This window comes from Camelina sativa, chromosome 3, assembly GCF_000633955.1.
Source record: "Camelina sativa cultivar DH55 chromosome 3, Cs, whole genome shotgun sequence".
NCBI classification, from domain to species: Eukaryota; Viridiplantae; Streptophyta; class Magnoliopsida; order Brassicales; family Brassicaceae; genus Camelina; species Camelina sativa.
Window position 1 is genome coordinate 17,073,793 of NC_025687.1, and position 27,106 is coordinate 17,100,898.

At 34.1% G+C, this 27,106-nt stretch overlaps 2 protein-coding genes across 3 annotated transcripts; one reads left to right on the forward strand and one right to left on the reverse strand.

Annotated features, from left to right (window-relative positions):
* LOC104777380 (probable serine/threonine-protein kinase At1g09600) lies at window positions 1,008-4,124 on the forward strand. Its single transcript, XM_010501618.2, has 7 exons — window positions 1,008-1,825; window positions 1,917-2,201; window positions 2,292-2,609; window positions 2,693-2,920; window positions 3,008-3,108; window positions 3,194-3,491; window positions 3,578-4,124. The coding sequence occupies exons 1-7, from the start codon at window positions 1,394-1,396 to the stop codon at window positions 3,743-3,745; spliced, it is 1,830 nt and encodes a 609-aa protein (XP_010499920.1). The 5' UTR covers window positions 1,008-1,393; the 3' UTR covers window positions 3,746-4,124.
* Window positions 3,976-5,620, reverse strand: LOC104777379 (UPF0301 protein TC_0483). 2 transcript variants are annotated; one of them, XM_010501617.2, is made up of 3 exons: window positions 5,254-5,620; window positions 4,902-5,014; window positions 3,976-4,812 (listed from the first exon to the last, which is right to left on the reverse strand). In XM_010501617.2, the coding sequence occupies exons 1-3, from the start codon at window positions 5,462-5,464 to the stop codon at window positions 4,153-4,155; spliced, it is 984 nt and encodes a 327-aa protein (XP_010499919.1). In that variant the 5' UTR covers window positions 5,465-5,620; the 3' UTR covers window positions 3,976-4,152. The 2 variants fall into 2 exon arrangements, with proteins under 2 accessions (XP_010499919.1, XP_010499918.1); XM_010501616.2 differs by having other exon boundaries at window positions 4,902-5,017; window positions 5,254-5,618.

Consider the following 27,106-nt stretch of genomic DNA (forward strand, 5'->3'; position numbering starts at 1 on the left):
ACAATTAGATAAAAATAAATAATTATTTAATTTATATTTTGCAATTTTTTATGGGTGATTAATAAGAATTACAACAATATTAAAATGGATGGAGTATCAGTTTATTCTAAAATGGATGGAGTATATCTTAAAGGGGTTAATATTTGATATTATCTTGAAGTTCAATTATAATTATGGGTGATTAATAAATGATTTTTGGAAGACAAAAATTAAGAATTACAACAATATTTGATATAGTTTCTTTGTCAACATACAAGTTAATATATTAATTATAAATTAGTATATTGTGCTATCTATCAAACTTTAACACAGAATATCAATTTATTTTACTATTTTAACACATTCAATAATGTGATATTGAAACTTAGATGTGCACAAATCAGATGTAATTTAATGTAAGAGAATTTATTTTATTTTTAAATGGAAAGAAAATTTTCATCTCTATTTCTTCTAAATAATGATAAAATCTATATGTGAAAAAAATGATAATTTATTTTATCTGTATTATTCTTATTAATTATACATTATACAAATAGTAATATTTCATAATGTATTTTCCTGAGTAAAATTATAATATTTTAAGAATAATTGTGTCACAAATGAAAATATAAAAAGACTAAAAATTTTAAATATGTAATTTTATTACTAAATTATATATTGTGAAAATTACATTATTATAAATAAAATTAAATAATTCTAGTATTTTGATATATTATAATCTTCATATGCAATATGAAGAATCTTTATATGGTTGGCAATATGAAGAATCTTTATATGGTTGGCAATATGAAGAATCTTTATATCCTTGGTAATAGAATCTTCTACAAGGCAAAGAACACATTAATGGTACTTAAAACGATAAAAATTCTCATGCAAAACGGTTTTTGAGGACTATTTCTAAATAAAGAGAAAGAGAGAAAGAACAATTCTTTATTGTGACTTTGTGATCTGTGTTGTCCCAACAATCAAGCGCTCTCCAGATTTTACTCTTAAACAAACCATATCTCTCTCTCTTCATTCTTCTTTCCATTTCTCTTAATCACAATCTTTCTTTTCCTTATTTTCCCCGCATTTTTCGTTTTCTGCTGCAAACCCCATTCTCTCTCAATCTTTGCAGTACTCACAAAAAACTTTTTTTGGTTTCTTGAACCGTAAAAAATCTTGTGCGTTTGTTCAAGAAATCACAATCTTTTTGGGGTTTAGTAGAAACCCTTTTGATTTCTGCCTTCAAAATAGCAGATATTTTGCAATACACTTCTGTGAAGACCTGAAGATTCCTGGGTTTTGATGCTTAGGGATCAATCAGGATATATAAAGATTTGGTTTTTACGCATAAGACCATGTGTTGAATCGTTACAAAGTTAGTAGATTGTGGAACAAGGCAGGTTTTATTATGGGCTGCATTTGCTCAAAAGGAGCAGCAGAAGATGTTGCTTATCAACGTGAGAAAGCAAATGAGTATTGGAACAAATCTTCTTCTGTTCAATTGATTGCTCCTCTGCCTTCGAATAAAGACGATTTTTCGCATAAAGCTGTAGATGGAAGCTCTGGTGGTGGAAGAAGAGCGAGTGGTTTGATTGTTCCTATTGATGATAGTCACGATGGTAAGACGGTTATTGTGGAGAGACCTTCAAGGTCTTCTCAACGAGGAAGGAGAGTTTCAGATAATGGCAAAGGAGGTGGGTTGGTTATTTCGAATGTTCCACGTAGCGCTGAGGCAGAGCTTATTGCAGCTGGTTGGCCTTATTGGTTAACCTCTGTTGCTGGTGAAGCCATTAAAGGTTGGGTTCCACGACGTGCTGATTCCTTTGAGAAGCTTGACAAAGTTAGTCTCTTTCATATTTGATATGTGTAGATAATACAATACATTGGATTGGTTTAGTGGATTCTAATGATATGGAACATTGTGTTTGCAGATCGGACAAGGGACTTATAGTATTGTGTATAAAGCTAGGGATCTTGAGACTGGCAAAATAGTGGCGATGAAGAAGGTGAGATTTGCTAATATGGATCCGGAAAGTGTTAGGTTCATGGCTAGAGAAATCAACATTTTACGGAAACTAGACCATCCAAATGTTATGAAGCTTCAGTGTCTTGTCACTTCAAAGCTATCAGGTAGCTTGCATCTTGTGTTTGAGTACATGGAGCATGATCTTTCAGGTCTTGCTCTTAGGCCTGGTGTCAAATTCACTGAGCCAGAGGTAACTTTCAAAAAGCTTGCTTCGTCGAATCACCTTGTTGTGTGTATTCTCCGGCCTATTAATCAACTCCCTTGTTTTTGCTTTATTCAGATCAAGTGTTATGTGAAGCAACTGCTCTGTGGACTTGAACACTGTCATAGCCGTGGAATCTTACACCGTGACATCAAGGGTTCAAACCTTTTGGTAAATAATGATGGAGTTCTCAAGATTGGAGATTTCGGGCTAGCGAGTTTTTATCATCCAGATCAAGATCAACCTCTCACTAGCCGTGTGGTCACCTTGTGGTATAGAGCCCCTGAGCTTCTACTGGGATCTACAGCGTATGGACCCGCCATTGATCTCTGGAGCGTTGGTTGCATTCTAGCAGAACTCTTTGTAGGTAAACCAATCATGCCGGGAAGAACAGAGGTGAGTTTCAAATCCATACTACCTTAGCCTATAGTTCCATTTGATTTCCAACTGATTTTCATATTCGGAAAATGTTCTTCAAGGTGGAGCAAATGCATAAGATCTTTAAGCTGTGCGGTTCGCCATCTGAAGATTTTTGGGAAACGACAAAGTTCCCACAGGCGACAAGTTACAAACCGCAACAGCCATATACGCGAGTCCTTCTAGAGACGTTCAAGAATTTACCATCTTCTTCTCTTGCTCTTCTTGACAAGCTTCTATCTGTAGAACCAGAGAAAAGATGCTCAGCGTCTTCTACTCTACTGAGTGAGGTATAGTAGCTTTCTTTTTCTTTATTAACATTCTTGATCAGCCTCCTGAAGAATACTAATAAATGATTGTCTTATTTACATCTCCAGTTTTTTACAACGGAGCCCCTCCCTTGTCACATATCAAGCTTGCCTAAGTATCCGCCAAGCAAGGAACTTGATGCAAAGGTTCGGGGTGAAGAATCAAAAAGGTCAGTATACAAGGAGAGAGCGTATTGGTCTACAAATGATGCAGGCATGGTTCCTAAATACACTTTTCCATTTTGAAAATTTCAGGAAAAAAGCTGAAGCTGTGAAGTGGCGTGGACACGAATCTGTGAGAAGAGGTTCAAGAGACTCCAAAGTAACACCAGATTTCATTGCTTCAGGGCATTCAAACGTCTCAATCAACACACCAGCGTTTAAAAACGAAAAACGCTTTACGGGTACCAATTCAGTGATCCATCCAAGCTCTAGGAGCAATGTAGGTGAGGTGAAGGCTAGCCGGTCCAACAACGTGCCTGTTACAATGAAAGACTACTTAGCTAGTTCTTCTCAAAAGGAGAATGTAGTTTCAAAAGAACAACCCACAAAGGTAACTAAAGTTGATTCAACAACTCTTAAACTCTCTTCTCACTTTATATAATGGACTCTAAGATGTTTCCTAATGTGTGGTTTCAGACATACATGCGAAAGAAGAACAGAATGCACTATTCAGGTCCTTTGATGCCTCCTGGTGGTAACATTGAAGACATGATGAAAGATCACGAGAGACGAATCCAAGAAGCTGTACGCAAGTCCCGCCTTGAGAAAACTGCAACAAAGAAGAACAAAGATTTCTCTGTCTAAGTATGTGCTTAGTGAAAGTATGAAACAAGGAGAAAAAAATCATAACACAAAACTAGACGATTTCAGAACTTTTAGTGGTCTTTTTTTGCACATAGCAACCTCTGTTTCATGCTCTGCTCTTTTCTTTTGGTTAGGGGAATCAAACAAAAATGTGTATATGTAGAACAACTGCTGCAATTTATTAGATATAGATGTTCTTTAGTTATTAAACTGCAGAATACAAATAGGGGTTTAGAGAAAGCAAATCTTTTATAAATTGCGTAGAAGTGCATTATTCTCACAAACAAGCCGATGAAGTAAGCTATACAAATTGGCTTAATAGAGAAAATATATATATATATATATATATATATAAGCTATAGAAACCACAAGTTCTCTTAGAAAACTAGCATCAAATTCATAAAAGTCTAGATATCGAGCTTGGGTTTCCGGCTAAGCTCGGAGTATTGACCGCCCATCAACTGTAAAATCTCCTCCCACAAGTTTTCCGACGAAGCCCCACATATTAAATCAGAGCTGCACGCAGCAACATGCCAGTAATCTGATTCAATCTCTTCTCTGAGCTGATCTAGCTGCCAACCGGCATAACCAACAAAGAATCTAAAGTCATGTGGCTTAAGAATTCCCTTCTTTACAAGCACTGCAGCTTCATCTAAGCTGTTTCGAGTACCAAAGTTTAAGCCAGGCATGACTTGTTCAAAACCAGGTAGCTTGGTTTTATCACCAGTTTTCAAAAGAAACATGCTTGCTTCAAGAGGTCCACCAAAGTACAAGGAACATTCTGAAAACGTGGTAGCGAGTTCGGTTTTAGTCGATTTCATATGCTTGATGTTTTTGTGAAGTGGACGGTTGATAACAACTCCGAACGGTCCTTCTTGTGGGTGTCTAGTTCCTGCTCTAAGAAGAAGCACAACAGTTCTCGCAAATGTTCTATAACCATCTAGCTTCTCTGTAGCAACTAGAACACATCCAGTTTCAGGAAAAGGAATCGGATGAGCCCATTTCAAACCTATCTGTTCCGATTCATTAGATATTATATGACCCTCAGCAGCTTCTTCCTTTTCTTCCTGTAACATCATTCAAAACATAAAACCCTATTGACTTAAGACAACAAACTTCATCTAGAGAGGAGAAGCTTATTATTATATATATATACCTGTTCTTTCATAAACAAGTTTGCTCTGAACTCTCTCCAATCTGTACTTAAACCAAACGATTTGGGAGCTGATTTGTTTCCATTAGAAGAAGGCTTATTCTCCTGAGAAGCATCTCCTTCAGGATAAGAAACAACAGCTCCACAATCGTTAATATCGACGATCGTCACAAACAAGGAACTAAGCTAAGTCAATGTAACCATGAAAGATCCAAGCAAGAGAGTTACAGTATCAGATCGAGAAACACAGAGATACTAATTTTTGATTAATTCGATAAACGAAATCAAGCAAGACTAGTAGTGTTATGTTAATTGAAGACATGCAAGAAGAAGAAGAAGAAGAAGGCAGATATACCAGAAGAAGGAGAAGAATCGTCGTTACTCTTCTTAGAGGTAGCTTTAACAACCAAAGAACGATACGGAGAAGAAACTTTATTATTGCGCTTCAGGAACTTAAACTCGAATTCACCGAGTTTCCCAGAAAGAGAATCAGGGATCGGTAATGATTTAAGGGAAGAGGAGAAGAGAGGGTTTCGGATCGCGACGTCAAGGGTCCATAGATCCATTCCTTGGGTGGGAGCTCCGACTCCGATAAGAGAGTGACGGGATATGATAAAAGAAGAAGAAGAAGCTGAGGATATCTGTGATTGATGGCAACAGATTGCGAGAAGCCAAACCAAACAAAAAAAAACTGTAAGAAAGAGAGAGAGAGAAACAAACGAAAGTGGAATAAAAAATAAAGGGAATATGCTTTGTTATTACTAGCGAAATTCCTGCGTTTTAATTGGTTACAACTTACAGATATAATCCAACAACGATATTATGATTTTTTTTTTTTTTTTCGGCAAATTAAAATATATTGATATCAAAAAAATGTTTACAAGGTACAAAAACATCTCAAAACAAACGTTTACGCAAATATAGGAAATTATTACAGTTTCCACGAAGGAGTGGAGAGTAACCATGTTATGTCCCTCTTTCACGTACTTTTTATTGGCTATTAGCTTGCTGCTGAAACTCCAAAATACCTTTGACATTATTTTGAAAGGTAAATGTAGATTCAAAGTTGTATGAGATATATCTGGATATTGTAAGGACTAAAGACCAAAATGATATCGTTTTGTCTCAAGGCTCAAACTGTGCAATGCCCAACAACACAAAGCCTTCTCATCATATGCCCAAAGCTGTGCAATGGCTATCTACAAAAGACAAAAAGAAGATAATTGCAGAGAACGACAAGTCTTCAAGTTGTACAACAATGACACTGAAAAATAGGTTTGAAGCGCGTGGATTAGACGATGAAGATTGTGCCACGTGAAGGTCATCAATCTCACAACTGGTCTATTCAAGGACAATCTAGAATCTAGGTCAAGAATATGGTCTCACTATAAAAGAGAACAATCTTGTAATCACAGCTCTTTAAGCATCAATAATAAAGAAACAAACTTTCTATATTTTGCTTCTTTCTTCATTGTATCAGAGCCATGGATGGAACCATGGAGCCCTATGTTTCTCCTTCATTACACATCTCAAACTGTGTCACCATCAAGCTCACTGAGCAAAACTACATAATCTGGAAGTCACAGTTTGAATCTTTCTTGCGAACACAAGCTTTACTCGGATTTGTTAATGGAGCTGTCAAACCGCCACTAGAAGTAATTCCCATCCGCAACAACAACAATGGCAACACCGAAGAAGTTCTTAACCCAGACTTTGAAAGCTGGTCCAGATCTGATCAAGTTGTCAAAGCATGGTTGCTTGGATCTATGAGCGAGAATGTCCTGAGGCTGGTAGTTGGCTGCTCCACTGCACAAGAGGTATGGAACACTCTGGTTTCTCACTCCAATCGCACATCTTCGTCTCACTTCAAGAAAATAGTTATATTACAACATTGAAAATTGTTGCAATTGTTATAACAAGAGGTTTAGGGAATTGCTCTCTTGTATATTCCTCTGTTGTATAGGATACAACATATATATATGATACAATATTAGGGTTTAGGGTTTATACTAATGGGCCGATAATGGGCATCCATACAACAATATAATCATTCATAACACTCCCCCTTGGATGACCATTATAAAAAATGTAGTCCCAAATGCGCATATGAAATGCTGCCTCGTTAAAAACTTTACCCGGAAAACCCAGTGGGAAAAACCATGGTTAAGGGGAAAAGAGTGCAGCGCGCTTTTACTCCCCCTCATGAGTACATCACTTGAAATCTTCGAGATGACTGATCCAATATGATGAAGTAGCTTCTTAAAAGTAGTGGTTGGAAACGCCTTGGTAAATGGTTCGCCAAATCTTCACTTGAACAAATTTGTAGTAAACGTGTATCGCCATTCTTCTATTGGTCATGGGTCTCGCAAGTGACTCATCTTTATCATTATCTTTGTTTCTCACAATCTCATCAATGTATTTCAAAGACTTTGAAGATGATAGTCTTTCACCATTGGAATCATAATATTCCTTTTCAAGTGTTTATCTTTTGCGTGTTCTTTTGTTGTCTCGTTAAAAACCTTTCATGGAAAAACCCAATGGGATAAAAACCATGATAAGGGAAAAAGAGTACAACTACGCTTATGATCATATATCTCCCCCTGAAAGCATCATCTTCATGTTATGTATTATGATCAACTTTCTGAACTGTTATAAACAACGCTTTCAGGTACAAACTCATATGATCATCATATATTCTCCTGGGTCATTGAACTTCAAGTCATTTGAACCCCTTTCATCTAGAAGTTCTATTTGAACTTTAAGCCCAAATCTTCTTTTATATACAATCTTCCAAACAATCATCTTATACATATTCGCACTTGTTCTTGTACCTTTCTTTTAACAAGAACCACTTGTAAGTGCTGAAGAGACAAGAGACATATAATTTTTCTTTTAACGAGGTTCAGCAAAGGCCTACGTCCTCAAACTTTCTTAAAAATACTTCTTGAACACAATTATAATCAGTGTTCAATCTCGTATTTACACAACCCTAAGATATTCACTTATCTTGTTACTGATTTATTTTCAACGCACTATGAGATCCCAAAGATCAACAATAATGATCTCAACCCATGATTCTCTCATAGAGATAAACATTCACCATTTTCTCCTCAAATGTGTCAAAAGTCTACAAAACTTTTTTCTCGAGAACTATAAAATATTGCTTATAGCAGTATGATCACTTTAAAAGACAGTTTGAACTTAGACTGAATCAAGTCTTACTCTTATTTTCAAACTCATAAGGGGTATAAATTGGTTGCTTCCACCAAATGAGAGTACATCTCTCATAAGTATTTTCTGAGAATCATTGTACTACTACACGTACTTAATTTCTCATAAAATCCACTTATGTTCCACTCATTTTACACTTTCAAGTGTAAGGACTACAAGTCCAAATATTATCTCTTTAAGAGATTGAACTATCTCAAATAGTTACTTCTTTAAATGATTAACCAATCATTCTTTGTGTACACTTTTCAATAAAGCTTTCTATTAACCACAATTCATGATCCTCGATTTTATCCATAACATAATCAACTGCAACACTGCATGCAAACATATTACGACGTCGATTTGCTTATTGGTTCCTTTTTATTCTAGACATGACTCAACTTGTTGAGATTTCCTTTCATTATGATTCTCAGGTACCTGAATCTCTTTCTTGCTCATGTCTATATCTCTTCTAGAGATTTTTCATAACTCTTTGCTTTCTTGGTGCCATATTAATTTATGTTCATTTTCTTTTTCGAGGATGCTTACATTTGAAACCATAAGTCTACCACACTTCTTGTGATCTTTAGACTTACTAGCAGTTGATCTGATCCTTCTAGGACATTAATTTCAATTTGAGCACAGCTGGTATATGTGACTTTGTCACTCAAAGTCAGAAAATGGCTCTTGTATGCTTTTAGCATCTTTGCAAACTTTGCCAATAAATTATCTTTTTAATTTCTTGCGCACATTTCTTAGTACGAGGATCAAAATAATTTCTTACAATATATTTCTTTACCAGTGTTTATTTTCTCCCCCTCATGTTGGAAAGACTGACTCACTGAACCAACAACAGTCTCTGCATCTCGAGATATTCAATTATCAAGAGAGATCTATATCCAACATATTTCCAACATTCTTTCAAATCCCATCTTATATCGCTGTGGTGGAGCAACCAACATGCATAACACATTTAGATGGAATATATCTGGTTTCTGACCCAAACCAACTATAGTGGGGAGTACTCATGATTGTTCGTTGGCATGATGCGAATTACTTGACATATAGAGTCATTTATGTCAATTATTTGGCATGGTTTCACCACCATTGCCAATTAACCAAATACTCTCACAAACTCCATGTTGCAAGTTAATAACAAACATATATAATGGATGATCAGTCCACAATATCGCTTTGTATACGCACCAGAAAATTGACATTATCCAAATTCATGGGGTCGGTGAAAGCCATATAATCGGCTTGCTTTGTAAAGCAGCACACATAAAAAATCACTAGGAAATCTCTAAGGTTCTCTAATGAATCTTTTCAGAAATTTCTGATTTTTCTTTCGCATCATTACTGAACCGGAATGACTTAACCGGTCATGCCAAACAGTGAGATTTTCACAAAGCATTTTATCCTCTAGATAATGCATTTAATCTCTCAATACTTTTATTGTCTTGGGTAATAATACTTATGATTTCAAAATATTTTCTTCACTTTTTGTCCCAACATGATTACTTTTCAAATCCTCAAGATTTGCTCTTTCATATAAGTGATTAAACTCATTTTGGGTGTGAACATAATATTATATTTGTTTCATCACCTTTGTATGTGGGATTCATGAATTCTCCCCCTCGAGATGATGACACTTCATGTCTATCAATCTCGATTTGAATCCCACTCTGTAATCAATAACATTCTCAAATTTGGGCTATGTATTATATATCTTAGACACTTTTGACTTTGAGACTAATAGGGAGACTATAACACATTAATATCAAATGTGTTTCCAAAGACAATAGTATATATACTCTTCAAGAGCTTTCAATACTTTCTCTACTACTTCTTAATAATGTAGTGAGTAGTGGAAACCACTTATAGCATAAAGTCATATTCACTTCAAAGAATAGACCAGCCCAATAGGATGTGATTCACATCAACATCTCATAATTTTAATCATTCACAAATAACAAGATTATAAATTTTAAAAATATATTTTTCATTATATTGTGTCTACATGACAACAATATTTTATGGCAAATAGAATATATATTCTCTTCTATATTTCCAACAATGATATTATCTTCTATTATAATCTTGGTTATAATTGGAATTAATTCGTTTGTATATATCTCTTATAGACTTTTAGTCATTTACAATCTTTAGATTATTCTAAAGAATTAGTGAATTTTTATGGTCATATACTTGGACTTAAACCTTCTCATAGAAGTGATGCCAAGAAAATATAATCAATAATCATTATTTAGTAATTTGTTACTAAATTTTCAATGTATTCACCAAACAAGGTTGGAGACATGGTTTAAAATATTTATCATTATAAAATATCTAATTTTGATTAGATTTAGATTTGTGATTACTAAAGTAAATCACAAAACATTATAAACAATCATATACATGAATGTTAAATATTAAGCATCATATCTTTATATATATGTATATATATATATATATCTAATATTAAGAACTTGAAAAATATAAGAACACCTTTCTTATTAGATTTAGAAAACTCTCTCAAAAACTAAATCTATCTTTCTCTCAAGTCTTATGGAACACCTCTCCATAGACTCTTATATTTATAGGTTTACACTTTTCCTAAACCTATTAGAATTACCATTACACAACTTAATGATAATAGGAATTTTTCCTTTTCCTAATCTATCTCTTTTGGCAACTTCCTAGGAGATAGCTTCTTCCTCAAGTTGGAATTATCCAACATTCTCCCCCTTAATTCCAACTTGAACTCCGGGTGCTTCAATCTCTTGTACTCCGATTAGATTCCTCATTTCTCTGAATTTTATCCTTGCTAGTGGTTTAGTGAGGATGTCCGCCTTCTGCTCCTCACCAGGAACATGTTCCAATTCTATCTGATCATTCTCCACACACTCACGAATGAAGTGATACTTTGTGAGTATGTGTTTACTCCTTCCATGGAACACTGGATTCTTACTTAGAGATATAGCTGACTTGTTGTCAATCCTTAGTAAGATCTTCTCATCTAGACTAAGTATTTCTCTTAGCAACTCCTTCAACNCTCCGATTAGACTCCTTTCCAATTATGTTGACAAATGAACCATCACCAAACTTAACCTTCCCTGTGATATTCATATCTAAACTAGAGAAGAATTCTTTGTTTCCCTTCACGTGGTTACTAGCACCGTTGTCAAGATACCATACACTTTCATTGTTGGTATCATAATTCTTGGGAAACACCTTATCCTCATTCAAGAACACCACCTCATGAACGTAAAGTGCATCAGCTTCATGAGTTTCATAAAGATTTGTCTCTTGATGTGCAACTTCTTTCGCAGGAGATGAAGATGAGTAATGACCCGGTTTATCACATCTCCAACAAATTATTTTAGATAGATCCTTCTTCTGGTTTTGATTCTGCTGGTTTTGTACTTGATCTGGATTGTCTCCTCCACTACCCTGGCCATTGAAACTTCCTCGTCCCCTGCCTCTGCCAGAGCTATCTCCATTGTAGTTACCACGACCAAAAACACCTTGACCATATCCACCACGACCATATCCTCCTAGAATACTTCCTCTTCTTCCATAACCTCCTCTGTTATAGCCTCCTCTGTTTCCTTGATAACCACTGTAGCTTCCTTGATTGCTTGAATTTGAGAACATAAGTTTTTCTTGGTCTTCACTCCGGGTCTCCTCCCCTACACGCTCTTCATAAGCTTTTATACGATCAACTATGTCTCCAAATTCAATTGTCTTTAAATCTAAGACTTGTTCCAACGATGCAACGATATGAATATATTTGTGTCTTGGAAGTCCTGTTAAGAACTTCTTTACCAATTTTGATTCTTCAATAATTTCTCCTAAAGCAGCTGACTGCGATGCTAGACCTGAGATCTTGCCAGTAAAGTCATCAACAAAGTCGGTATCCTTCATCGTTACTCGATCAAGATCTGCAAGTAAAGTCTGAAGCCTCGCTTCCTTTACACGTTCTGCACCTTGATGGCGTGCTCTTATGGCTTCCCATAGAGTTTTAGCCGAGCCTTGATCTCCAACTTGTAGGATAAGTGATTTGGGGATGGATTGAAACAGAAGAGCAGTCGCCACATCGTTCTTCTTTTGATCGGTGGATCCAGGATCAATAGTATCCCACACCTCGCTAACTCGAAGTGTGATTCTCATGCGCATCGACCAAACAGTATAGTTTGTCGATGTTAACATCAAACATTGGATGGACGGTGATCCAAGGTCCTTGGTTCTCGACAATGGATTTGGTTCGTCCCCCATACTTAGTTATGGACAGCTTCTTCTCCACAACTTTTGATCGGAGCTACAACCTTAACTCTGATACCAAATCTAATATTAAGAACTTGAAAAATATAAGATTACCAATCTTATTAGATTTAGAAAACTCTCTCAAAAACTAAATCTCTCTTTCTCTCAAGTCTTATGGAACACCTCTCCATAGACTCTTATATTTATAGGTTTACACTTTTCCTAAACCTATTAGAATTACCATTACACAACTTAATGATAATAGGAACTTTTCATTTTCCTAATCTATCTCTTTTGGCAACTTCCTAGGAGATAGTGTCTTCCTCAAGTTGGAATTATCCAACAATATATATATATATATTCACCGTTTACTAGTTTGAAACTATTATGTCATTAAACTGGATTTTTAATTAATCAATTAACTTCCATAGAAGGTCATTAAACTGGATTTGCTAATCGATGGAAGTATGGAAGTAGTACTTAGCTCGATAAAGATGTGACAGAGACACTATCTGTGAATCAGTATTTGCTTAGTCCTTCAACTCATGTTGCAACAGAAAAACTTTAGCTCGATATGAGTGGGCGGCGTATTATTTACTCCATCCTTTGCATGAACTCCTTCCTTATATTAAAGCATGGGTCTATAACAAAGAAACATAAGTCAACGTGGAAGCATGAAAGAAACATTAAACTTCATAACCTAAATCATCGGTTTACGAATTTACTAAACCAATTCAAACCAATGATTCTCTAATTGACAATAACGCATCATAAGGTAGGCGTTGAAACATGAAATTAAACAAACAATAATGTATAGATCTTGATAATAAAACAACTGAGCACTAATGACTAAATCATCAATCGATTTACATAATATATGTTACAATTTTACCATGAATATATTGATAACTGTAAGTAATATGATGAATAATAGCACTTAGCTCGATTGTGTGTTTCGGAGATGGGGACGCAGGCACCGAACTATGACATGTCGGCTAAGGATTTGGGTGGAAAAATTCCATAGCATACGACCAAATTGTTTCCTATCATATAGTACATTCATTAGACATCAAACACCAATATATACGTTAATAAATAATTGATGTTTATTTATATTATATATGAACAACCAGATAATTATTACTATCAAAATTTAGGATCACCGATTAACTAATTAAACCCACTCGAAAGCAATGATGGACCAAATAAAACAATAAAATTTATAAAGCAATAACCATATCATACGTACGTGTGTATGATTCGGTAAAACCATAACCAATAAAATATTAAATGCTAACAAACAGATCTCCTTGTCAAGCTATAATTAAACACACGTCTCTAATGATTCAAGCATGAAATTTATATTTCCTTACACATAATTAAGCGTTAGAAAGTAACTATGAAGCATGAGGCAAAACTTATTTATGAGATGAATTTAAACATGTCCGACAAACAATATGATATTAACCGAATGATTATAAAATCATGAGTTACTTATCGTTGATAACTTGATCGGAGGTGGGAGAGATTGTCGGAAAAGATAGATGACATCGGCTAGAGATTTTGAAAAAAATTTTGTTTAGCTCCGGCGGTTAGGGTTTCGTGCTGATAACGTGTTATGATAAGAGGTTTAGGGAATTGTTCTCTTGTATATTCATCTGTTGTATAGGATACAACATATATATATGATACAATATTAGGGTTTAGGATTTATACTAATAAGCCGATAATGGGCATCCATACAACAATATAATCATTCATAACAACAATAATTTAATATATTATTGCAAATCATGATACTGCAACAAAACTGAGACACATTTTGTTTGTTGCTGTTTCAAATTTGCATTTGTTGCACATATGTTGCAAAGTTTACAATGAACTAACTTCTTGCTATATATGTCGTACTAATACAACTTAGTATCGTAGTAAATTTATCGCATAATTGTAACACACGTTTGCAACTCTAAATGGTTGCAACTTATTGCCACATAAAACGTGTAACAAATAACATTACAATTTTCCAACAAATTAATTTATTGCTATATGTGTTGTAATATTGTAACGTTATTTATGTAGCAAATTAGTGGTGTAATTACAACGTTTCAGTGCAACTATAAATCATCGTAAATAAAAACTACGAAAAATATCTTATTTCTAATAAAATGAGTTATGCATTTTACTTTAATCATGAAGATATATATTTTACTTTGGAAAAAAAAAATATTAAATTAATAGCTAATTTGCTGAACAAATGAAATAGCAAATTACTGCAATTAAAATTAATGTTGTAAAATGATGTGAAATAGTTTTTCTAAAATATTTTTATTTCTTCTTATCACAGATGAGGTGTTCTTGATGGGTAAAAACACCTTAATCGGCCGCAATTCCTCCTTGAGCTTAGCCTTCATTTTCCACAAGACTCATCTAAATATATTTGTTAAAAGTAACAAAGTCAGTATATAATAATACAACAAAACTTATACCAATTACGACAAAACTCAATACTAATCAGAAGTCAGAACCAATAATAAAATTGCGGGTTAATGGAGAACTGTGTTTACCTTTGGAGAAGAAATGTTGCTTGCTAACGTGTTGTATTGATAGTTAAGCACCTTCTTAAGCTATATATAAGCAAGATAAAATAAAATCGTATCTTTGATATTGAACTAGTAGATTAGGCCAAATCTGTTAAAGTATTATTCAAAAAAAAAATAATAAAAAAATAATAACAAGACGAACCGAAGAGGCCGCAACATTACTTTTATATTCCACGCACAACGTAAATTTGAATTTGTATAGTTATCCAAATTATTAAGATAGGTGTGTAACGGTTGTGGGTGAGTAATGAGGACAAATATTAATCATATTGATTATACTTTTTTTTTTGGTAATGAAATATTGATTATACTTTATATGTATATAATTTATATATATTAGTTTAAAGAAAAGGGAATATGATTATATATACATATACGTATATGATTATAATGTTTGAGATGTTAAAGAAAATGGCATATTCGGGTGACTAACGTGGACCACTAAAGATGATTAATTGATTATACATATACAATATATGGTTATAGTGTTTGAGATGTCATAAATTTATATTGCTTTTAGATACTAGTATGTTGTAATTCAAATATACAGTGATAAAATCATGACAACTATATTAGTCATAACATTAGTTTAGTGAGGGAAATATAAACTCTAGTTAAAAACTTATTTTAAAATAAAATAAATTGATTACAGGTTTAACTTTTATTAATTATCCTTCAAAACTTAAAATGATTTCATTGTTTAGAAAGCAGATCCTTTATATATTAAAGGAGAATCATTCTCACAAAAAATGCTGATTTGTCGCATTCATATAGCACTTGACATTATTTCTTTTATTTGTCATCAGCTTTTAATAATATTTACATTTATCCTTCTAACTTAATTAAATCTTATATTCTCTTTCTAACTTAATTATATTTTCATAAAAAATTTAAAATGAATTTTAAGTACTCTTTGTTCATATGATATAATAATATAGATTGATATTATAATAATTCTCACGGGTTAAATTTTAATTATTATACAAATTTTTTTATAAATATATACTACACAATCGAATTTTAGATTTTTCAATTACCGATAAATATAATAGATTTAATAAATAAAAATTACAGTAAAAACATTTAATAATTATTTTATACGGAATTATGTGCGGGTTGTTATCTAGTAAGTGTTTAAACACTTATAATTAAAATCCATCGTAAGCTTGTTTCAAGTCTATCCATTTCATTTCTACCACTTAATACCTGAAACAACATAAATATAAATAAATTTTTTTCTTAGTAACACTTCATGATTTTCCAAGTATAAGCAAAACGAATAATTGATATATTTAGATGTTAGTTTACCTTCTACAGTTGTTATTGAAACTAACAAAAGAGTTAATTGATTTAAGAAGAAGTAACATAGAAGTCCATTCAAAAAAAAATGTAATATATATTTATATACATAATTTTTATAAAATATATATGTTGCGAAAGAGTTATAAATTGTTGTAAATATTGTGGTAAAGATGTCACATATTTTGTCACATGTATATACTAAAATATTCTTGCAAAATAATCACAACTCATAATCGTGGAATATTTACTAATTTGTAACGGAAAAACGACATTTTCGGATGTCACAATAATATTGCTAATTTGTAACGGAAAAACGACACAAAAACTTTTGTTGTTATTTTGTAATAAAATTGTAATGAAATTGTGACGTGCATTCATCATTGTAAAAATATAGCAAAATTTGTTGTAAAATCTTAACGAATACAATTCTTGCAAAAATATTGTTGCAATAGCACTATTTTCTTGTAGTGTCTAGGTTGTTTGAGTTACAAAGGCGTCTCCAGAATGCTGAAAAGTTAGAAAAGAACATGTATGATTATCTTAGAGGAATTAAAGACATTTGTGATCAACTTGCTTCTATTGGAGATCATGTTAGTGAAAAGATGAAAACTTTTGCTGCTTTAAGAGGTTTAGGTCGTGAATATGAACCAATAATCACAGTCATCGAGGATTCTATGGATAGAAAGCCTGAACCTAGCTATGAGAATGTGATATCTCGACTTATTGGTTATGATGATAGACTCCAAGGCTACTCTATCTCAACTGAGGTTAATCCGCACCTAGCTTTTAACACCACAAGATCACCAAGCTATCAACACCGAGGTCGTGGTAACAGAGGCAGAGGAAGGGGAGGATACTCAACCAGAGGCCGAGGTTTTCATCAACAGTTCACCTCGTCGAGATCATCTCCATCAGTTGCTCACACAAATGAGAAACTTGTCTGCCAAATCTGCAACAAACGAGGTCATAATGCCTTTGAATGTTGGTATCGGTTCGATAAGGAGTATCAGCAATCTGCTCGCCCTGCAATCAATGCTGCTGCGTTCTCTGCTCTTCACATCACCGATGTCACTAAGGACAACAACTGGTATCCAGACTCCGCTGCAACTGCACACATCACCAGCTCCACCCAACGTCTACAAAAGGCTCAACCCTATCACGGCACTGATATGGTAATGGCAAGTGATGGGAACTTTCTTCCCATCACACATGTAGGGTCTGCAAATCTTCCTTCCACATCAGGTAATATCCCTCTCAAAGATGTGCTAGTCTGCCCTGAAATAGCTAAGTCCTTGTTATCAGTTTCAAAATTGACTAAAGATTATCCTTGTAAAGTGTCTTTTGATTCTTACGATGTTGTTATAAAGGACAAAGCAACACGCAAAGTTCTGACAAAGGGAAGGGAAACTGATGGTCTGTACAAATTGGATGACTCAAAGCATAAGATGTTCTACTCCACAAGGCAAGTCAAGACGAGTGATGAGGTTTGGCATCAAAGGTTGGGGCATCCAAATCAGCAGGTCCTTCAGCTTTTGTCTACAAATAAGGCAATCCAAATCAATAAAAGTACCAAGAAGGTGTGTGAGTCATGTCAGCTTGGCAAGAGTTCAAGGTTGCCATTGATTTCTTCTACTTTTATTGCTTCAAGACCCTTAGAGAGAGTGCATTGTGATCTCTGGGGTCCTTCTCCTGTATCTTTTGTTCAAGGATTCAGATTTTATGCAGTGTTCATTGATAACTACTCAAGATATTGTTGGCTTTATCCTCTAAAAAGAAAATCTGATTTCCACTCAATCTTCATCAAGTATCAGCTACTTGTTGAAAATCTTCTACAAACAAAAATAGGAACCTTTCAATCAGATGGTGGTGGAGAATTCATGAGTCAGAAATTTCTTACCCAGTTGGAGAACTCTGGTATGCAACATTTTGTCTCTTGTCCTCATACTCCTCAGCAGAATGGCATGGCAGAGAGAAAGCACAGACAATTAACGGAAATGGCTCTTACTCTACTATTTCAGAGTGCCACTCCACAGAGCTTTTGGGTAGAAGCTTTCTTTACATCAAATTTTCTAAGCAATCTCTTGCCTACCAGTGCTCTTAAAGGTAACAAAAGTCCGTATGAAGCTTTATTCTCAAAACCACCAAAAAATATTCAGCCCTACGAACCTTCGGTTGTGCTTGCTTCCCAACTCTAAGGTCATATGCTCACAATAAGTTTGATACACGATCACTCAAGTGCGTTTTTCTTGGATACACTGAAAAATATAAAGGTTACAGTTGCTTCTATCCCCCAACTGGACGTGTGTATATTAGCCGCCATGTTATTTTTGATGAAGCAAGTTTTCCTTTTGCAAACACATATCTTTATCTTCAAAAATCCTCACCTACACCACTATATGGAGCCTGGATCAAACAACTTTCAGATGTCTCAGTACCTTGTGCTCATATTGAAGAATCTCAGACAGCTCCTGCAACACCAACTGTTTCAGACACAACGATCAACAACAATGCCATTACAAATGACACATCAACACAAAGCATGCCTGACTCCACAAATGAAACTGGTGATGAGAGTTCTGGGTGTACGGCAAGCCTAGATCTTGTTCCTATAGGCAACAACTCTCAATCGCCAGTCTCAAATGTGCAAAGCTCAGCCACCAATGATGATATCTGCACACCTAAAGCTACAAGCGACTCCTCTTCAAATATTTCAACTCATCCAATGACAACACGATCAAAAGCTGGTATTACCAAACAGAACCCTCATTATGCTCTACTTACACACAAGGTCTCATATCCAAAGCCTGAAACGGTAACTGCTGCTCTAAAAGATCCTTACTGGACAACAACAATGAATGAGGAAATGAGTAATTGCAAAGAAGCAAATACATTCTCTTTAGTTCCTCACACACCGGATATGCATGTTTTAGGCTCAAAATGGGTCTTTCGAGTCAAACTCAATGCAGATGACTCTTTAGACAAGTTCAAGGCCAGACTTGTTGTCCAAGGATTCAAACAGGAAGAAGGCATTGATTACCTTGAAACTTATAGCCCAGTAGTTAGAACAGCAACGGTGAGAGCTGTTCTTCATTTTGCAGCAGTTATGAACTGGGAAATTAAACAAATGGATGCTAAAAACGCATTTCTCCATAGAGATCTCAATGAAGTTGTGTACATGAAGCAATCTGCTGGGTTTATCGATAAGGAGCATCCCAATCATGTTTGTCGTCTCCATAAATCTCTCTATGGCCTAAAACAAGCTCCAAGGGCTTGGTTTGACAAATTTAGCAATTTTCTGCTAAACTTTGGCTTTACTTGCAGTATGAGAGATCCATCTCTCTTTGTTTGCTTTAAAGGAACCGACATCATTATGTTGCTACTATACGTTGATGATATGGCTATTACAGGAAACTCTTCCAAGCTCCTCTCCACTCTTCTTGATGAACTCAACAAGCAATTCAAAATGAAGGATCTTGGCAAGATTCACTATTTCCTCGGAATTCAGATCCAATACCATGAAAATGGTCTGTGTCTTTCTCAGCAGAAGTATGTTAAGGACCTTTTGGTTGCTGCTTCTATGTCCTCATGTAATCCTGTTGCCATACCACTTCCTCAACAACTGAACAAAGTGTCAAAACAGAATGCTCTGTTTGAAAATCCTAAATACTTCAGAAACTTGGCAGGTTGACTACAGTATCTAACCTTAATAAGACCAGACCTGCAATTCTCTGTCAACTATGTATGCCAGAAGATGCATGAACCTTCATTCTCCGATTTCAACCTACTCAAACGGATTCTAAGGTACATAAAGAGCACAACTACAATGGGAGTCTCATTTGCTCGACACACCGACTCTAAGCTTCGCGTGTATAGTGACAGTGACTACTCCGGATGTCCGTCAACTAGCAGGTCCACTGGTGGCTTCTGTACTTTCCTTGGCCGAAACATGATTTCTTGGTCTTTAAAGAAACAACAAACAGTGTCAAAAATCTCCTTTGAAGCTGAATATAGAGCCATGTCAGAAGCTGCCTCTGAAATCACTTGGATCGTTAATCTTCTTCATGACATAGGTGTCTCCCTGCCTGCTACACCGGAACTCTACTGTGACAATCTCTCTGCAGTTTACCTTACTGCAAATCCAAGTTTCCATGCGAGAACCAAACATTTGGCGACGCATTACCATTATGTTCATGAGCAAGTCGCCTTCGGTAATCTGATCGTTAACCACATTCCCGCTGAGTTTCAACTTGTAGACATTTTTACTAAATCTCTTCCCCAGAAACCTTTTGAGTATCTCAGGCTCAAACTTGGCGTTGGTGTGCCACCTACTCCAAGTTTGCGGGGGAGTGTAAGGAATAACGACCAAAACGATACTGTTTTGTCTCAAAGCTCAAACTGTGCAAAGCACAACAACACAAAGCCTTCTCATCATATGCCCAAAGCTGTGCAATGGCTACCTGCAAAAAACAAAAAAGAAGATAATTGCAGAGAACGACATGTCCTCAAGTTGTACGGCAATGACACTGAAAAATAGGTTTGAAGCGCTTGGATTAGATGATGAAGATTGTGCCACGTGAAGGTCATCAATCTCACAGCTGGTCTATTCAAGGACAATCTAGAATCTAGGTCAAGAATATGGTCTCACTATAAAAGAGAACAATCTTGTAATCACAACTCTTTAAGCATCAATAATAAAGAAACAAACTTTCTATATTTTGCTTCTTTCTTCAGATATTGTATCTTTCTTGAAATCACTATATTTGATGTTTCCGGCAAGATTTCATTGTGTTCCTTTGGGAGATTCTTTGGTCCTCTTATCCATCTATATCTCTCACATGTCTCAATGAAGTAAACATTGTAATTTTGCTATAGACTATTCCTTTGGATCGTTGAGAGAAAAAGACTACCAGTTTTGGTGATGAGATTTGCCCCGAATCTTACCTTTTCACCTTCTCTTCCGAACAGAGCCTCCACATCTCTAGAAGTTGTTGGAACCTTCGACAGAGCACTGCGATCTCCTAGACTCCTCGGGTAGAGAACGTCACTACCATGAGCGAGAATCGTAGGCTTCTTCGGGAATTGATGGCCTCCGTCGGAGATCCTCGCCGAGAAGAGTGTAACACATCTTTTATTGAAGCGATTAAGCCGCAGTTGATTACCATCATCTTCAAAACCAATATCGGATACTCCTGGATTCCAAATCTAGGTTTGATATCCTTAACACGATTTGGATGGATTGTTGTCTGAAGGAATGAAGCATCGATGGTAGAAACGAACAGTTTCAGACTTGAAACTATGGAAACCGCCTGGCTGGATCCATGACGGAGAGACGCCGACAACACTCCGATTCTCTTGTCGGATCATAGTCGGAAAGGAAAACTCTCGGAGAGAGAGAAAATAGATGAAACACAGAATCACAATCTTCAACCAAATAGCCATTAACTCTATTTGTCGATGTTATTTGAAACCAGAACTGTACAAAACAATAGTTCAGAGAAAATAAACAACAGGAAAGAAGGCCGACCGACGCCAGAGAAGCCGGCTCCGGCCGGAAACGATGAGGACGAAGAGGTTTTGCTAGGAACGATGGTTGTACGCAATTGTCTAAAGCGAGAGAGAAAAAACGGTTTTTTCTTTTTTATGATTCTCTAGCGATATTATGATTTTTTTATTTTTTATTTTATAATAACGATTATGAATGTTTGGTTTTGAATTTTGATAATAGCCAAAAGTAAGGGCCAATATTAGTTGGTTTACAATTTCGTGGAGGACAAAATTATGTTGTTTTTTAGTTTTTTTAGGGGAAATCTAGTATTTTATTTGAGGTGATAATATTAAATCATATGCATTATATTAACATGGAGCATGAAAATATCATTTTTTCTCCTTTTTGAATAAAAATGAAAGTTCTTACAAAGTTTTGAGTTTACCATATAATCTCATTTTCTCCTAATTTCAGTTCAGCCTATGAATATTAGGCTGTACATTTACATTTGGATTAAAAAGACTACATTTGGTTACCTACTTACCTTTGTGCTCATCATCAATCAAGATCCCATCGATAAAAAAAATATATATATATCTCATCGATAAAGATAAATACTTCCCTTGATCTTATCTGTTTAGTTTTGTGAACAAGTTTTTTTATCAATCACAATGCATTAATCTTCAAATAAATTAATAAATAATAATAGCCTAGAAAAAAAAACAAAACAAAATTGACAAGAATTTAATCTAGTTAAAGTTACATGTTACATTGATAAACTTGAATATGGATGTGTGAAATCAAATATAGTTTTCATGTTATCAAACATTGAAGGCTGATTGAAGCTTTCTAACCAATTTCTACAACGCATAGAGAAATCTCCAAAAATGGAGAGAAGGTAAGTTGTTGATCTACCTACATTGATATTTGATAATCCAGTTTTATTTTTTTTGAATAGTTTATAATGACATATTTTGGGGGAAAAATGGCTTTTTAATACCCTTACAAATGGTATATGTTAAATTTATACATTATATATGATCTTGTGCCAAATCATACCCTCACTTAACAAAAATTTAAATTTACAATTTAAAGTTTTGTTTTTGTACTAAACCATACATTGACAGTAGCTGTATTAAAATCGCCGTGAAAAAATGATGACATAGATGTCACAATTTAGACCACATCGTGTTAATGCAAAACTTAGGGTCCGAATGATAATTGCGGATTTAGTAGTGCGGGACAAAAAAATTGATAGTGCGGTACGGTTCAACTGCGGTACATGCGGAACAAATATATTTGCGGGACAAGTGCGGTTACTCCAAAATAAGCGGTACAAGATAATGTTTGATTGGTAAAAAACAATTTGTAGTACAGATTTCATATTATTATATTAATAATGAGTATAATTAGATATATATTTTTATTAATAAATAAAGTTTTAATTTGTGAAATTTAAATACCATAATTTATTTAAAATTAAATACCGATTGGTAAAAAAAATATTGCGGTTCACAATTAAAATTTTGAATGGTAAAACAATAACAACCGATGCAGATTACCATTAATAAAAATGTTAGAAAATATATTAATAATTAGTTTAGATATAAAATTTGTTTATATGAAGAAACATTTTCATACAATTCTGAACTTTAGATACCTAACTTACTATGAAAAATACATATGGCTAAATGAATTAAAATACAATCATAAAAACTTAAAACAAAATAATTTAATATCAAAATATATGGTGAAACCTAGTGTTAAGTTGTTGTAAAGGTCTTATTGTAAAACCAAGAAATACTTATATGTTATAGGTTTAATGATTTAATCTATATATAGAAAATGCTGGTAAATTAAACAAATATATATATATATAAAATATACAGTGGGTATAGGCGTATTTGCACAAAACAGCTGGATATTAGAGTGTTGTTATGTGAACTAGGCCTGGGCATTTGGGTGTTCGGGTCGGGCTCAGGTTCGGGTAATTTGGGGTCGGGTTTTTCGGGTTTACTAATATAGGATCCGAACAGGTGTTCATATAATTTTGGGTCGGGGTCAGGTTCGGTTCCTATCGGGTTCGGGTTATTTGGGTATTGACTTTAAGAAACCTGTAATGTATCCAAAGTACCCACAAAAACCTGAAATGTACCCACAAAACCCAAAAAAAACCTGAAATATAACTGTACAAATAGTTGTATAATCTAACAAATTCAATAAGAAACAATGAACTCTTAAACAAATGAAACTGAGATACCATGTCTCGCAAAATAATTTAAACCACATACCATGTCTAAGCATCCCAACAAAGAAAAGCATGACTTAAAATCTTAAACAAATGAAACTGATAATGATAAACTGATAATACTTGTCTAGTATCAATGTGAATCAAACAAATACAAATTTGACCCAAAAAAAAAACAAGTACAAAAATAGTGTCAATTGAAATCACAATATAAATTAATCAATAGAGTTTTAGACATAAACAAATCAATAGATTAAAAAAAAAAGAGGAGAATGAAGCTTACAATTGATCGACTTCTAGTTGCCTATGAACGGAGAACCCAAAGATGAAGCTAACGGCGGACTTAGGTTTTGGGGATCCAGTTTGAGGGTTTTGGTTTATAAAACATGAAAAATTCTTGAAATCAGACAAAATCTGGCAAGTTCGGCATGGTTATGATTTTTTTTTTATGAAATCAAATCATATGTGATAATGTTAGGGATATTGTGTATAATTGTTCTCGGGTAATAAACAGGTATCTTCGGTTCCTTGGGTTCGGTTTGGGTAATACCCGATACTTGTGGTTATTTGAAAATAAAAACCGATTGATTATTTAGGCAGAATCGGTTTGGGTCGGGTTCAGTTATTTCAGGTCGGGGTCAGATTCGAGTATTTTGGGTCGGTTTATTTGCCAGGCCTAATGTGAACTGCGGTCCACTTGTATTATACAGCCTAAAAAGCCGCCAAACTCACTTTTCTCATTTTTTTCTTAAAACCACAATTTGTTTTTACTTTTTTGTTGATCGGTAACAAAAAGCATATTTAACTTTTTTGTCTTTCTAATTCCGCTTTTTAACGTTACCATTCACTATCTTAGAATCGATTATTTTATTGATATGGCATCATTGGAGTATGGACATCAAATTAAAAGCAACATCAAACATGTCGTCTCATTTTTTACTTTATTTTTCACAAAACGTGTCATCTCATTGATTTTCTTTCACAAAACGTGTCGTCTCATTGATTCCAATTTTCCAGAGATAGGAATCTGCCTGAGCTTCATCCGGTTCCTGGATATGGAGAGGCATTTGCAAACTCCGTCCTCTTGCTCGGCCTTACATTGTGTGTGAAGTGAGCTCTGGAACTACTTGTAAGTTCTCGACATATAATTGGACGTCACTTGGGCCTCTGCTGGACATCACGGGTGATGCTGGACCTAGAGTTTCAGGTTTGCCAATAAATTCAGTGGTTGTGGATGCTGTTAGGGTGGATCAGTGGTGGATCGCCCATTCTCGCTCTCGAAACCCCATTGTGCAGTTAATCAAGGCATGCCTTCAGGAAGAAGCTCATGCAGATTCCTATCTCTGGAAAATTGGTGATGATATGCCATCAAATAGTTTTTCAACTTCTGCAACGTGGTCTCACCTTCATCCTCTCGACGTAAAATTGGATTGGTTTGAGGTAGTTTGGTGCAAAGGAATGATGATTTGGTTTAGCACAGAAACAGAACTTTAGGTTGTAAATTTAAACTTTTGTTAGGTGGAGATATGATTTGGCACAAGAGCATAGATCATGTATGAATTTAATATAGGTAGTTAGTGAGGGTATTAAAAAGTCATTTTTCCCATATTTTGGAAGAAATATTGTAAGAAGTTTGCTGCTTTTAGAGTAATCACTTGATCTTTTGCCTTGTGTAAATTTGATTAAATTTATTTTAGGAAAAGTAAATTCCAAGCTAAGATTCTAACAATTTACTTACAAACTCAATGTGTAACTTACAAATTGTATCCCCTATATATTAATAGAGAAGCATTTTGTTGAAAATGCTGATGTGTCGTCGTCAGAGCAATTTTAATTACAATTAAGCATCTCAAGATAAACATATTTACAAAACTAAGTCTTTTGATTTATTAAATGTGCCATTAAAATATATAAGAAAATCTTTATTTCATTATTATGTACATAAATGCGTCATTAGAATATACAAGGTAATGTTTCTTTCTATTAGTTTTTAAAAATAAAAGACTTCATCAACTATTAAAAAATATATATATATAGTTAATAATTTAATTATCATTTTCATAACATATTTAATGATTTAAAAGTAAATCTCATTTCATAAACTATTAAAAACTTATTCATCTATTTAATTTTTTGAAATACAAAACTTATTCTTCGATTTTAAAAAATTTGATGACTATTCAAATACACCCTCAGTTTCACAATAAGTGTCATTTTGACACATTTAACATAAATTAAGAAAATATTAAAATATACATATATGCCCTTATTTAATAAATGTTTAATGGGTTAATTTAGTCATAGATTAAGGGTAAAACTAAAAAAATCTAATGAAAAAGATGCATTGAAAATATAAAATGTGCATTGGAAACGTAAAATGACACTCTTTGTTTGTGAAACAAAAATAAAATTCTAAAATGACACTCTTTATGAAACAAAGAGAGTATATATTAACAATTAATTATTACAATAATCTTAAAAATAAATAACATTATCACAATTATCACAATAATTAACATTATATTCCACATTTCACGGGTGAAATATATTTTTACACAAAATAATTAAATGCAAATTCGAATAAAATAAAAAAATTATGTGTAAAATTATTATTATGACACCTTAAATTCTAAATAATAATTTTACTAATAATAATTTTATTTGAGTCAATTTATCTCGCATATAGTGCGGGTTATTACATAGTACATTAATATACGGTATATTGTATCAATTAAAAAATTAAATTGGACTAATTGAAAGTTAGAAACATTTCCATGTTTTTTTTAATAGAAGGAGACTATTTACTAAACTAGCATACTCCCTCCGTTTCAAAATATAGGATGTTTTAACTAAAACATGCAGATTAAGAAGTTTTTACTTTTAACAAGTTTAACCAATCAGAAACAATACTGCATAATATAAAATACTAAACTAATCTAAAGGTTGCATAGAAACTTGAAAACATCCTATATAATGAAATAAAAGACTTCGCTAAAACATCTTATATTTTGAAACGGAGGGAGTATCATTCTCGTTGACAAAAAGAGAAGCATACGTATAATTAATGAAAATCCCTTTGAAGAATACTAAAAAAATT

Excerpts from the sequence above, each read along its gene's own strand:
- LOC104777380 (XM_010501618.2), top strand. The coding sequence starts at position 1,394 with ATGGGCTGCATTTGCTCAAAAGGAGCAGCAGAAGATGTTGCTTATCAA. Across the intron at positions 2,610-2,692 it reads TCATGCCGGGAAGAACAGAG|GTGGAGCAAATGCATAAGAT; the intron begins GTGAGTTTCAAA and ends ATGTTCTTCAAG. Across the intron at positions 3,492-3,577 it reads CAAAAGAACAACCCACAAAG|ACATACATGCGAAAGAAGAA; the intron begins GTAACTAAAGTT and ends GTGTGGTTTCAG.
- LOC104777379 (XM_010501616.2), bottom strand. The coding sequence starts at position 5,464 with ATGGATCTATGGACCCTTGACGTCGCGATCCGAAACCCTCTCTTCTCC. Across the intron at positions 5,018-5,253 it reads CGATTCTTCTCCTTCTTCTG|GAGATGCTTCTCAGGAGAAT; the intron begins GTATATCTGCCT and ends CTTATCCTGAAG. Across the intron at positions 4,813-4,901 it reads ACTTGTTTATGAAAGAACAG|GAAGAAAAGGAAGAAGCTGC; the intron begins GTATATATATAT and ends ATGATGTTACAG.